Genomic DNA, 15,034 nt, shown 5'->3' with positions numbered 1-15,034 from the left:
TCACTGGGAGAAGCAGCTGCAGGCGGTGGCAGGTAGCCCCTGAGAAGGCTATGGAGATTATGGGTGGAAAATGTAGGACTTCCAGAGCCCTGCTACCGTAACTACCAACAAAACGGCTTTTTCTGGCTGCAACTAAAATTGTTGGGTTTAACACCCCCTCCCCCCCCAAGCAGTTTGGGATGGGGTGCAGGAGATGCAGCTCTTCCCCATCGCTCACTGCCACAGCCTTCCTCCTCCCCCACCGCCGAAGAGGACCAGAAGGCAATCTTCCTGACAAATGACTTTGGAGGATGGAGAAGTCCGAGGCTGCTGTTATTTGGTTACCCTACAGTGACAGGGTGGTTTGTAGTTTTGCAGACAATTACAAGAATTAACATAGACAGATTTAGAGCCTGAATTTTGTACAAGTATCTGGCATTTCAAAAACTGCCAGGGAAGCCAAGATAAATAGCAAGATCTTTGAGCAGTAACGTTACTACTTTATTTCCAGAAAACACAGGAGTACTGTCTCCCACAGCCCTATTCACTGTATTTAAACCAGGACCATCCACTCCTATCGATCAACACAGGAGAGTAAAGCAGAAATAAACATTTTGAGCCAACAACAGGAAGCATCAAAATAGCAGCAGCTATATTCCACGTTGTTCATTTAACTGAAAATTAAAATAACTAAAGAAGCCTCTGACCACAGAGGAACGATCTTGTCTGTCTGGTATTTTATCATCTGATAGATTTGATGGATTTAAGAACTGGAAGGCATCAAAGGCTCAGAGAACCCAGATTCCTTCTCCCCTCGCTCAAGACATGTCTCTGCTCCAGCAGTGTCACAGCGCGCGACCCGCTCCTGCGAGGGAAGAAACAAACCTATTTCTCAGGGAACAGAGAAAAGGAAGGAGAAGGGGACGCAAGACCGCACTTCAGGGGGTCATTGGCTCTTTTTAGATTTCAAACTTCCTTCAAAACTCCGCTCCGCCCTTGTTCCAGTGTCCCCCAACATGAAGCCAGGTCACCTGAATCCCCATGTAAATTGTAAAACACTCCCTTCACATCCTTTCAGACGCTGTCCTTTTTTTCAGGGCAAAGCAGCACAGTTTAAACAATCTGTCCCCCATGCATCACACATCTTATTTTCTCTCTGATATCTGATGCAACTGAATTGCCAGGCAATCTTCAACAGCAGCAGTGACCTTTCATATGCTTTTATGGATGGGCAAATTTAATTTCTAAAAATAGATTCAATTTCTGGAATATATATTTATTTCAACACACACAATCTTCCCTCATTCTAAGCTGTTTTGTAGAATTATGTCAAGCTTTCGCTGTAAAAATAAAGTGAAGTCCTTCTGCTTCACAAGATGATGCTATGAAATGGCGTAAATAAAATATGCACAATGATCAGCTGAGGAGGAACATAACGTGTATAACCTATTACCGCTGCAACACTTCCTTCAATACTTTCCCCAAACAGATATTCTGTAAATAGTCACCCCTCGACTTTGACTTGAAAGGGCATCATTGACTTAAATAAAATGCACATAAATATTTTAGCTGCTACAGTGAAAAGGGATTATTTATTGTTACAGTGAAATAATAAAAAAGAATGTTTCTTCAGTTATTTTAGTCCGCACATCTGAGAGCAGCCTGTGCCGAGCTGTTTTGCTGATCCTGCTATAAAACCAGTTCCTCCTGTGATTCTATGCCTGTTTTGCAAGGCATCGGGAGAGAGAGAGCGCATTAAGCTGCCACAAAAATGTTACAGAAGTGAAAAGGACAGGGTCTGGGGACACATGCAGAAAATATATCTTTTTTTAAACAGGAATTTAGGCTCGTGGGGTCAAAAAAATGAATGCAAATATGACCGCTCACGTTCAGCCTAGGTGCGAGGGACAGCGGAGCCCACGACTCGGTGAGCAGGGAGATGGGACACCGCCAGCGGGACCAAGGTGACCTTGGCAAGCAGAAGTAATTTGCCCTGGTAAAAGGGCTTTCACAGATTATCCATTTCAAGTTTCCATCAAAACACAGCTTCCAAACAAAAGGCACCCAGAGAAACGCTACCTGCAGGGCTGCGGTCAGCCCGTGCACGGGCAGAGGTGGGGGTTCAGCCCATCCATCAACAGGACATTACAGATTCACTCTGGGGCATGAAAACCAACCACACTCGGGGAGAAAACAGAATAAAGTAACCCCTCAGTACTTTTCCAGCTCAATGTTATTCTAGTATTTAATTAAATATTTTTTAGCCACCAAATCCCTTTCTATATGTTCTCCTTTTTTTTTTAATGCACCGAAAGTGCATTTTTAATAACTGTAAAGGGCATCTAGCTAGACTAAAGTAATCGCCTCTGATAATTAAATATAGTAATTCCAGGAATTAAAATACTTCAACCTTATAATGAATCACAGCGAGATGCTAGAAAGGGGCACGTGGGGGCAACAGGCAAGCGAGGAGACTTCAACGGCACCGAGTAGGATTTCTCGCTGCTTTACGACCCTTTGGAAATAAGGGATGTCAGCGACACGGGCGCTGCCAGAGCGGTGAAAACATGACTTGCTACTCCGTTACCGTGAACATTGGGAAACCTCTATCCCCCTCACACAGCACCAGGGAAGCAGGCCTTATTTATTAATATTTCTAAGGGCAAAACATAATTAAAAATACAAAAAAAACCAAGGGGGTAAGTGAAGTAATCACATGCGATTCAGCAATTAAAAATTGGGTTGGAAACTCCCGATTAGATGTCCATGTGTCCAAAGCTTGGCTATTTGACTAGAAGGCTCCCTTGGGTTGGTTTTAGGCAACTACATAAACACTGACTTGAAAACCAGTTTATTTAAAAAAAAAAAAAAAAAGCCTACACAACTTCCCAATCACAGAGGAAATTATGCAGCTCCTCTGCATGTAGGTTAGGTCAATCTCTTTGCTTATTATTAAATTTTAACAGCTTTCAAGAGCCCAACAAAATGTCATGTATTCTATAAAAGTCTACTAGCTATTAATAAGCATGAAAAACCCAAACCTAACAAACCACTTGTATTTGTAAAATTTATACTTAATTGAAAAAAAAAATTAAAAAACATTCTGCAAAGATGTTTTAGCATGGGAAATTCCTGGATAACAAAAAACCCACCACCTTACTATACATGATAAACAGGAAGGCATAATGGTTTAATTTTGCCCCTGACAGAAACAAAATAATAATTGGCGTGGGTTGGAGTTTTTGGAGGCCTTTTTGTAGCTCATGTTTCCTGCAACCTTGGAATATTATGAATACAGTAGCATTGCTCTGGCTCACAAAAATAAAAACACCCCAAAACACACCAGGCAAAGCAACACAGGTACTTATGACAAAAGTGTAGCACCTTTGCTAATGCTGAATAACGTTCAAAATACAACAACGCTGCATTAAAACTGATCTAGATTTTCCATCTTCTACTGAGTTTTTAATAAAGTATTTAGAAGATAGGTTAGTACTTTCAAAATATTGTATTTTTCCTGATAATGCGCCTTTAAAAGCAATTTGGAGAGCAACTTAGTGCCCAACTTTTCACTGTAAGCAGAAACTGCTGAGGCCAAGCACATACATCCACCTGCAGCAGAAGATAAGACGGCAGATTTTGCTGCTTTGCCTTACACATTCCTGTAAGTTTTTCTATTTAACTCTATAAAATCATGCTGTAAGTATTTTGATATATGGCCCACATACATATCTATGGGATGGAGCCTGGTTGGGTCTGAGGGAGGTTTGGAAGTAGCCTTCTCTATGCAGTCCATGCAGATACTCCACCATTTGCATAACCCTCAGCTCAGGATTTTGGCTCTTCACTGATCAAACAGACCAGGGAAAAACTTGCTTGAAAATCCTTAGAGATGCACAGGAATGCAACAAATATTTTGCTTTAGGGAATACCACTTTGTCCAAACCAAAACCTTTAGTGAGAAAGGGTAAGCGCAACTGAAGTATTGACCATATAGTACCTTTTCTGCAAGATACGAAGTCACTGACATTATTCATACCAGTATTTTCTGAACTAAAAATTCAATTTTTAAGTTCTGTAACATTTTTGGCTTTGAAATACAAATTAAGTAGGGAAAAAAATTAAGGAAACGCTACAATCGAAAGCCAGCCTTCAAATATGACCAAAGCAGTTCCAGATAATTTGAATCAGATCTGCTGTTTGTTCCCCTTCGTTTTTTTGATTCACATTCCTTAAGCTGTGTTATTTGTCACAATTCAGAATGTGGAAATCTTCTGTAAGCTGTTTCAGAAAAGCTTTATCAGCCATGCAGCAAAAAACGTGACAGTGTAGAAACTTGCTTTTCTTGTGAGACCACTAAAGAAGGTCGTTGAATAACTAATGGTCTATTACAACAATGAAACGAGAGACTTCAGTGGGATCTCTAATCCCTCCAGCTTTTAAAAGAATAAATCAAACTAAGGATGTGGAAATTGAGAAAAAATATATTTTTTTTTTTTTTTGAGAACGGCATTTTTAACTTGAGTGAAACATACTTTCAACACCTGATAACAACATGAGTGTCACTAAAAGAGAGCTCCACATCAAGGTAATTCCCATTAAAACACACGAATGTGTCACTTACAAACGCACCATCACGTACTTCACCTCTGTTTATGGGTAGCGGTATCACTACAGCTGGTTTATTCTACATTTAAGCCCCACTGCAGTGCTTTAAGGAGCTTCCTCTTACTTTACCCCCTTTGACAAGAGCAGCAGTTTCAGAGAAGAGATTGTCTTCTGTGTGTCCTCCCCTTGTTCCAAGGAGGAGCTCAATAACCAACTGTCCCTTACAATGGAGGTTAAAATAGTGATGAAATTGCCAGAAACCGTTTCAACTACTTTCTCCTCTTCCTGAACTGAGCAAAAGGCGTTTAAAAGTGGTTTTTGTATTGTCTTACCTTTATGGTTTTGGTCTGGAGTCTGAGTCCATTTAAAGTGTTAATGGCTTTCTCTGCATCCTTTGGATCAATATAGTTAACGAATCCATACCCTAAACTCTGCCCTGTTGAAAACACAAGAAAAAGAAAAAAAAAGGACTCAGTATTTTTTTTTTTTTTAAGCACAGGAACAACTTCCAAGAGTGGGAACACAATTTTCTTACGCTGTTCATTTCACTCCTGCTTCCCCCTATGGTCTCTATGCTGTTCTTCACCATTTCATTATCTCCTTAGAGTAAAAGCCACTACAAAAATTTTAAATTGCTGCTCTGAAAATACTACTTTAAAAACAGAAAGAAGCAAACCCCCCCCCCCCCCCGCCTTCCCCAGGAGTTAACTGGAAAGCACGTACGAGGCTTGGCAGCAGCAGAATTGTGTAAGAGTTTTGTGCCGAGTTCCTAATAAACGTAACTGGCTGACCTGCCAGAGCAGTAACGAGGCCACCTCTTAAAAATGATAAAAAAAAAATATACACACATAATTTTGCTACTGTTTATAAACAAGTTCATAAGTGTTTAAAATGCAAAAATTAGGAAACAGTGTTTTAACACTAACCTTGAAGCAGCTGACAGAAGCAGCCAACCACCTTTACATCTCATTTCCTCGCTCAGCGAGTGGGGAGAGAAGGGACGGATCCCACTGCAGCGGGGCACGGGGCCGCGTTAAAGCTTTCCTCCGCCTCTTAGAGACCACGGCAAAACCAAAACACTGCCACCACCGCTGCTGCACACGGGGTGGCAGGAGCCCACTTCAGCAGCCAAAATCCTTTCAACAGCTTCTGTTTTACTATCAAGATCTGCGTTTGCAGTCGAAAGAGGAGACCTGGTTAATAGCCGGGATGAGTAACACGGAGGCCGTGAGGCCGTGCTGTTCGTCCTACGGGCACGCAGGGAGAGCGCCAGGGGTCGGCAGCGGGCTCCCAGAACCCGTACCAGAGCACTACCTTATCCCCAATTCCCAAGTACCGGTTTTGCAGCATCAATTCTATTAATGCAACACGATAGACGCCGCTTCCAGATCCCTTCCTCCTCGAGCCTCCTACTGAAGTTATTTTGCACATTTGGAAAACACAGCAATTCTTACTTTTTTTTTTTTTTTTTTTAAATGAAGGCACATACACTTAAAGACATACATAGATAATCAAGTTTCACGAATCAGTGGTCCTGCATTCCGGCCGCACTCCTTCCCACACACCTGGAGAGCAGCAAGCCAAGAGAGGACCTGCCTCCGGGCCCCGATGCGCAGGGGATGGAAGCGCTCCCGCTCACAGGCGGAAAGAAAGGAAACGTGGAAATCCCTCCCAAGGAGAAGGGCAGCACTCGCGGAAAGATTCCTATCCACAGGAGCAGCCAAGGGCGACCCAGCTCCTGCTCGCCAGGGGCAAGCGGAGGTTGGGAGAGCAGCTGCACACCAAGTGCCTCGATGCACTCCCGAGGCACAGACCCTGCCTCCCAAGCACAAAGCTTTGTTTCTTTGTCTCCTGGACTACAAAAAAGCATCTGTGTGCTTCTCAAAGTCAGACGCCACCAAAAAAAAAAAAAAAAAATACAGCGTTTGCTGTATCACAAACGCAGGGAGCACTTCTGTCTTACGGAATCAGATCAAAGCACTAAAAGCTGCTAACTATGCGATGGAAGACCTTAAAAATCCATGGAAACACCGCAGTTCATGCCTGAAATGCCCACATGCAGGCGTAAGGATGAGAAATGGCTGTTTTAGCCCACAATATATGCAGGGAGCAATTCCATCCAACCAATTTAACTTCAGAAAAGAAGTATAAAAACATACCCAGTCTTCCCGGAGAGCTGAATTAATCTCCACAAAAATATTCTTCCCCAAGTTACACGACATTAACTGAGAACAAGCTGAAGTCTGACTGAGCATGAAGCCTGGAGCAGCAGCACTGTAAAGACACCCTCCATGCCCTGCCTTCCTCGCCTTGTCTACCTGAGATGTTTTACACAGCCCCGATGCCGGTGCCTAAAAAGTCCTTAATATACTCAATTCTAAACAGTCCTAGGCAGAAGGAAGCCGTTCTCTAGGAAACAAACCTTATTGATGGAGGAAGGGAGATGCAAGGACCAGAGCTTGGATAACCCGAGTTATCTGGTGTGTGTATATATACACCTACACCTGTGCCCACTTTCCCATTAACCATCCATCAGCCTTCAGAGGTGCGTAGACAACAGGAGAAGCTGATGCAAAGCCCCGGGATCTATGTCAGTCTGTCTGCACATGGCCTTCCAGGTCCAGCCACTGTTATTCTCGAGGCACATGGACTGACCAATCTCTACAATATATACAATGATTTTTAGTAATCTCTCATCCTGATATTTTCACTTCTGTCAGTGCTTCTGAAGGAAGAGATCGTGGATAACAAGCCCATAGATGACACAAGCTGTAGGGAAGGGAAATAACCGCAATGCAAGGAAAGAAATGGTACAAGAATTTCATAGACCATTCAATCCTTTCCTTGGACTTCTCCAGTAGCGTTATTCAAGTTATTCGGACATCATCACCTCCGATTCTCACTACCAGCTGGAAAAACATTTTCTCCAAGGTGATGGATAAGGAGTACCAGCACAAAGCAAGCCATCCGCATGCACGCAGAACCCAGCTTAAAGAAAACAATTACGCTGTCATAAATTTTTGCTTAGAATAGGTACACAGAAACATGATTTCCTTTTGTGAGTATATACTCCTGAACATTATGAAATACAGAAAACTTGTAACAGAATTTAAGGCCTGTTACTCATAAGCTATTGGTTGTGATTTCATATCAAGTATATTAATTGCTATATTCGCTGGATTATATTCTCACAAAAGTTAGGGTGGGTCTACACAGGGTTCTGAGCACTGACTTCATTACTTCAAAAAAACCTCTCCTTTTATCTTAAATCCCAAACCCTCTGCAGCCTACTGACATCTTCGTGCATTTGTTTCAATTAGCAAATTCCTGTTGCTGCTTTATGCCATACACTCCACTTTGTACCAATGAAGCTGAAGGGAGAAAAATCTTTCAGTTAAGTGCTTGCCACTTCAGGGGTAGATTTTGCTTGGTTTATTTTCTATTTTCAAGCATCTCCCCTAAACACCATCATTTAATGAAGACAGACACACACACCTCCGTCTCAAAAAAAAACTGAAAAGAAAATAAAGCCAGAAAAAGAATAATTTGTGAAAAGCTTTATGACTGCTGGCAGACATCATAAAGTTTTAGCATGCAAAACATTTACAGCTAAGAAACCAAAAAAATTATATACCCAGCTAAAAATATTATTTTCAAATTACTCTCAAGAGCAACACACCTTATGTCAGACCAAACACAGACTCTAGATGTGAAAGAACTAAAAATTGTTGCCGGTAGAGAAAGAAGAGAAGGATTTGTTCCAGAATACAGTGAAGCAGTATGAACTATCAGGTTTTTTTTTTTTTTAATCATGTACTCCCATTGCATGCACTCAAAAAGGGTAACATTTCTTTGGACGCAATCTGGCAGCACGAAGCAAGCAGCTGGACCTCTCCGTGGGATGCCACACAGACACTGAAGTCCATTCCCATGCTACACTTCCCAGGAACAGCACCGTAAATAGTAAATATTTTCTGTGATTTGGAATCCGATAGTTCATCGCACACTGTGATTCAGTAGGGCAGGCAAGAGATATTCTAGTTGATCCTAAAACACCACCTTGTTATGTGCCACTATTACCATTGCTCTTTCCGAACGCTTTATATAGCTTGCAGAAGACCCGTAGCGGACCTCCTACAATCTGGTAAAGAACAGGTCTTAAAGTGAGCGGTAATAGGGTTAAAAGTGATCAAGGACTTGACAGCCTTAAAAAAAAAAAAAAAAAACACAAAAAAACCCACACGCAAAGCCAAGCCCAAGCTGGTAATGTGCATATTTTGTATTTCAGAAGGCTCCATTTCAGAGCTGAAAATCACCAAAATTAGAACAAAACATGAGAAAGAATATGGAAAAAATTGATATACCCTGTTTATAACATTTATCCATGCATCCAAAAAATCTGCAACTACAAAAAAGGCAATGGCAGTTAAAGACCTTTACTCCCTTTGTAAGCCAGTCTGCTTAGGCCAATTCCATATTTAAATTAAGAGATAAAGGGAAAACAGAAAGAAACCAATGAAAGACCAGAAAAATTGTAGGAAACAGAAGCAAAAAAACCCCAGAAAAAAACCTCTGGCTAGTAAAGGTCAGAATAACGAAAGACTTTTTTTTAGATTACAGAAAAAAGATCCCTTAACACTCATGCTGACTCATCAGCAGATAGTAATAGTAACAGTACAGAAAAAACAGATGTGTTATGTACACCTGAAGCAGCTATATGAAGTTCTAACTAGCAACCCAGGTGGATGTTAAACAGGAGCTCCTAAAATTATACATGCTTAAATGAGACTATCTGGATTACTTCCAGAGAAGAGACTCCAAAAAAGGGGCAAATGGCTCTCTTGCCATTTTCAGTAATTCTTACAGCACTGAACAAATTCCAGATGCCTGGAGGAAAGACAATTTTGCACTGAAATTCAGAAAAGGAGGACTGGATGACCCAAGTAATTACAGGTCCAGTCTAATGCTGAGCAAGGCAAAGTTACACAATATTCGATACTGGACTCTAATAATACAGAATTAGAGAGGGGTAATAAAATCAATGTCAATCAAATTAGGTCTATGGAAAATAGATTCTGTCAAACTAAACTTGACATCCTTCTTGATGAGATTACAAGTTTGACTTAAATTTTAAGAATGTCAATTTAATAGCATTGATATATTTGGTCTTCTATAAAGCACTTTATTCAGTACTGCTTATTAATTGACTAAAACAAAATTAACATGGTACACATTAAATGGATTAAAAAAAATAATCAGCCAACAGATCTCTAACAGAATTGTGAATAGGATATCACCAGAAAGATGTTTTCCTACAGTGCTCTCGGGAAAGAAATCTTGGCCCTAAACAGCTTATTTCCATCGATGAGTGGAAAAACCCAAACTCCTTGCTTCTGAAGATCAACTGCAGAACAATGGGACGAGAGGGTAAGAACAAAGAGGGCAGAGCAAAGGTACAAAGCAATTTAAGCTCCTCAGTAAACAGATACACGCATTTAGATAGCACAAACCCAAGATTACAACCCAACAAACCAAGATCCATGGCATGCTTTCCAAATGGGAAACGAAGGACACGGATACAGGGTGATGGAAAAATCAACCACATCTCAAGCCGGCAATGCTGCCAAAACGGGTAAAACGGTTCTTCTTGGCATAAAAGCCACACACTCAGAAAGGGAAAGAAAAATTGCTGCTTCTGATCTGGCTGCATGCTTTGCTGCCGAAGCCTTGTGTCCAGCCCTGGCGTACGTGCTTCAAGAAAGCTACCGATGCCTTGGCATTCTCTTGGTGCCGTGAGAAGAGACTTAAACTCTTCATTTAAAAACAAAACTCTTCATTTCAAATGAAAGTTTCATTTGAAAAGATGGGGGTCAACCTGCCCACCTGATCAAAACAGGTTAAGCTGAACCTTAACAGTACTACATTAGTACTCATCTGAAGTACAGTGGTTTTTTTTTTTTAAATGATGTCTGTCCAGCAGATAAAACATGGAGTTATATATCCCAAGTCCCATTTCTTGGCAGTTGAAACAAGAGAAACCAGATTAGGAACAACAAAGCAAATGCTGTTGTCCTGGGGAAGATATTTGTACTGGTTTTGACTTTGAAGGAAACATTATTTGAACTCCCTACCAACTATTTAGTCAGCTCTTCTACCACTGCAAATTCTGAAAGTTCAGGTTTTTTTCTGAAAGCTACGCTCTAGCTCAAGCAGGAATTAATCCAGGGAAGGTTTCGGCGAGAGCTGTGAAGTGCCCAAGAATCTCTTCTGCTCTGAAGCTCCACGAATACGCTGCTCCTGCTGGTTGTTCTCCACGCAGCTCCTACTGCAATCATTCCCACAAGGAAAGTTCAACTAAACTACTTTCTCCAGCAAGTTTGGAGCCTTCCTATTGCTGGTAACTATTCTAAAAGCAACATATAAAAGAGTACAACTCTGAATTGCTCACCTGTAACCAGAAGAGTTAAAAAAAGTTTAAAATATCCTTTTTTTTTTCCTGGAAAATAGAGTACTCTGGAATGCAAAGTCACATTAAAGGACTATAGTCCCCACTATAAAGTCACTCACGAAAACAAGCACAGAACAGGACAGCAACAATGCAAACTGCCTTAAATCACGGTTTTGTTGTCTCTTGCCCAAATGCAAAACCTAATTAAAGCTGCCCGCCTGACAGCCATAACACGAATGCCACCGAGCACCGATGCTTTTCTGACACAATCCCTTCCTTCAGAAGTAGGCCACGTCTGACAGCTCATCTCGTATTAGTCAGGCAGAAGCCGTCAGACAGCAACAGCCTTCAGTCACTCCGGGTTTGGGACCAGAAGATAAAATAATGCTCGCCATGAATTCTGAGCCTCCTAGCTCTGGTTTTTGCCTTTTCTGATCTCAGCAAATGTTTATTTAGGGAAGAAACTGGTGCCAGGGTGAGCTTCTCTCTATTGAAGCAGTTGAGCTCAACTTGCTGTCCACCCATGACTCTTCCAAGCTGACCTGCGCACACTCTTCAGCTTTCCCCAGCGATTCATGAACTGGGGATGTTCCTACTAAATAGCACCTATGGATGGCTGGCAAGGAAAGCAGTAAGCAGGAGAGAGATGGGCAAGAGAAAGACTCATCATGCTTTCCATCTTCTAAATAACACTGACATTCAAGGTAAGCCCTGCTCCAGCTTACAACCCTGTGAGCCTCCAAACCATTTCAGAGTACAACCCTGTGAGCCTCCAAACCATTTCAGAGTACAACCCTGTGAGCCTCCAAACCATTTCAGAGTACAACCCTGTGAGCCTCCAAACCATTTCAGAGTACAACCCTGTGAGCCTCCAAACCATTTCAGAGTACAACCCTGTGAGCCTCCGAACCATTTCAGAGTACAACCCTGTGAGCCTCCAAACCATTTCAGAAGTGTTTTCAACACATTCCTGGAAGGACAAAGAATGACTGCAGCTCAGATGAAAAGCTGTATCAAGTACAGGCTTTTGGAGGTTACATCAATGCCCTTGAGAAGATACATTCAGAACGTACAAGGAGGGTCAAGTGAATTGCTTGCTTCATTTTTTTTTTTGTTTCTGTGACAGTTACCAAATAGAGCTGTTTACCTAAAAAAAGCAGGTAAGCTACAGAGAGAAGATTCAGATCAAGGGAAAACAAGATCTGATCATGAGACCGGTTCAAACCCTGCTCCTTGTCTGATGCTATTTTATACCAGTAACATTAGTTCCATTCATCCTCCATCCCTTTATCAAGGGATTTCACCTGCTGCCAGCCCAGCGACGCACACTGCAGTCACAGGAGAAGCAGCTCCTGCGCACGGTGCTCCCAGGACCAAACAATTAAGCTACGGCTGTCGCTGTCACTGTCACCCAACTATGAAGGTAACCCGTTCCATGCTTAGGACAAGTTCTTCATCACAGCATCCTTTTAGTCTACAGCTTGTTTAGAATTAGAATACAGACTCCTCATACTTGTACAGACTAGGATTTAGGACGTGTCCACGAATAGCAAGAAAGCATCTTTCTATTACAATATAACTATCCTTTTTGTGATATTTTAGGGAAAAATGTGTAGTCTTTCTCAAAGCAAATCTGAGAGAAGGATGAGTAGTAAATAGCTTGGTTTTTGCTGTTTGCAGGAAGGTGACTGGGTATAAGTTTTGTTTGGAAGCCTTCCACCAAATTACTGTATTTCAGGTGCCCTTCTGTTCTTGTGAGAACTTTCCTTCTAGATCAGGGATAATCAGCTGCATTTAAATGCAATCCAATCTAGAGCCCCAGATATGCTTTGATGTTACAGTGCACCTACAGTTAAGGAGCACAACTTATCCTTGGTTAAAAACAGCCATCAGCAAAATTTGAATGTCAACAGATCCTTCTTAAGGTCCGACCAGAAAGCCAGGTTCCAGACTCACACTGGGATACTCTTACAACAGATCCCCTCCTAAACAAACATGGCTGTAGTTTCATAACAAATAAGCAAATCTAAAGCCAAACCTCAGGCAAAATCCCTCTGTATTTCACAGGCTGAAGCCTAGCTCTACCCAGAGCACCCGTGAAGGCGTACACGCTGACACAAACCTGCTCAGATGGGACAGGATTCCTCAGGCCAACTCTTCCCCTGAGGCAACAGAGCCCCGGTGCCCAAACAGCAAAGGCTGAGCCCTCCCCATGGGAAATCTGCAGGGAGAAAAATTCCTAATGCTGCCTTAATCCTGGCAATGCCAGAGAGACTCGAGGTGAAAGCTCGTTTGCGCAGGAGACGGGCCCTTTTTGGAGCGCTCGGGGGGAGTCACGAGTTGCACGATGGGCTCCCATGGGAGCTCCACACATGCAGGATTTGATACACCCCAGTCCAAGTGGAAGAGGCTTCTTCGCACCGGGCCTTCTCCAACAGAGACACTGCGACGTGATTAAAGAAATCCCCCAAAGGGAGCCCTTGCGAACGGCGTGCTACAGCCCACGTAAAACTCTCCCTCGGGGAGAGGATAAGAGGGAAGATGAACCAGACATACAGACACCGCTCACTCAATTTTAATATCTGAATGGGAAGCGCCAGATACCATGACAACAAGCCTAGAAAAATAAAAGGGGAATAAAAAGAAGGTGTTGCCCAAAATGTGAAACAAATCCTCTAAGTGTAGCTGAAGCTATCAAACAATTAGTGCTAACGAGGTAACTGCAAACCCTGGACCTCCGGAACTCTATTTGGAAAAGAACCACCAGGACTTGAAAATGGGGACCTCAAAAAAAAACCAACTAGCACAAAATCCCCAAAACGCAACGGCAAGCTCCCCACAACAGAAAGCAAGGTCGTTAGAAAGCCTGACTTCACCAGGCAATGCCAGAGGAGATCACATGAGTTTTGTCAGAACTACAGAGGAGGACAAATCCCTTAATGCAAGACAGCGTAATTTAATGTCTCGATTTTCAGAGATGCTGAAGCAGTAGCAGTTCGCATGTAAATCAAATACCAATTGACAGTAGCTTCTATCCCTCAAAATTAGACACAGTAATGGTTCTCATTCTGGAGTAGCCCCAACATCCATCCACAGCAAACGGAACAAGATGGAGCATGCTTTGACAGAGCCTGCTGCTGCCCAGCACCGCTAGATCCTTCCGAAAATCCTACTCCCACAGAAATTTCAAGACGACTTTCAAAAACATGCAGCTACACCATTTTATATTGCTGGTATAGTCAAGTTCAAAACATGCCTACTCTTGCAAACAGTGCCATACAGTCTCTCAAAGGCTTCTAGTATTTCACATTGTTCTGCATCTGACCCGAAACAAGACTTTGTTAAAACTGTGCGTAGCATGCAGGTAAGAGCAAAGTCAGCTGTGTAATTACTGTACTTGAGGACGTGGACTAATCTGCATGCAAAGCACAAGTGGCACTTTGAGACAGATGCTGCTGACTTGGCTGGAGTCTTCTGCGGTTCCCATTTCCATAGCACGGAAGCATTTTATCTCTGTAACGCACCTTTCCTCACAAACACCACTGAGGAAAAGCACTTTTATTCCTATTTTGGCAAAGAGAAACTGAACGGCATTGAGATTTCCAGGGTGAACTTGGACAGAGTTACACAGTCACTAGAACGGAGATCTACAACTGCCATCTCCCCCACCCTAAGACAGTAACCTTATTATTGGACCATTGCGAGCTGTGCTGGAGATACCTTGTAAACACCACGCACATTTCATGCTGCAGAATATATAATCCTCCTTTTTCTTTTTCTGCCTCTATCTTTAAATGTGTCTTTAAATGTAAAACCAGATTGCAAGCACGGGTGCATTCATGCTACCGCAAGCAACCGATTCAGCCCATTTTCAGAAGCCGCCGCTCCTGGCATAGGTAAGACAACTGAGTTTCATTTGTGGACAAATATTCGGATTCCCCCCCTCTCCCCCCCCAAGCTGACATCTCCTGCTTCCCATCTTTTCATCTCCTCCTCCCC

The 15,034-nt window shown here is 42.4% G+C and overlaps 1 protein-coding gene across 2 annotated transcripts in view; it reads right to left on the bottom strand.

Annotated features, from left to right (window-relative positions):
* The window catches only part of ELAVL4 (ELAV like RNA binding protein 4), a gene marked incomplete at both ends in the record, with an annotated part of 63,034 nt that overhangs the window by 12,116 nt on the left and 35,884 nt on the right, over window positions 1-15,034 (bottom strand). For both annotated transcript variants that reach the window (XM_082484534.1, XM_082484535.1), the window contains one exon: window positions 4,920-5,023. In XM_082484534.1, coding sequence (XP_082340660.1) covers window positions 4,920-5,023 — 104 coding nt within the window. The remainder of the gene's footprint in view (window positions 1-4,919; window positions 5,024-15,034) is intronic.

Source organism: Vanellus vanellus, assembly GCF_965231255.1.
Source record: "Vanellus vanellus genome assembly, chromosome: 5".
Classification (NCBI taxonomy): domain Eukaryota; kingdom Metazoa; phylum Chordata; class Aves; order Charadriiformes; family Charadriidae; genus Vanellus; species Vanellus vanellus.
This window is presented reverse-complemented; position numbering and strand designations above follow the sequence as displayed.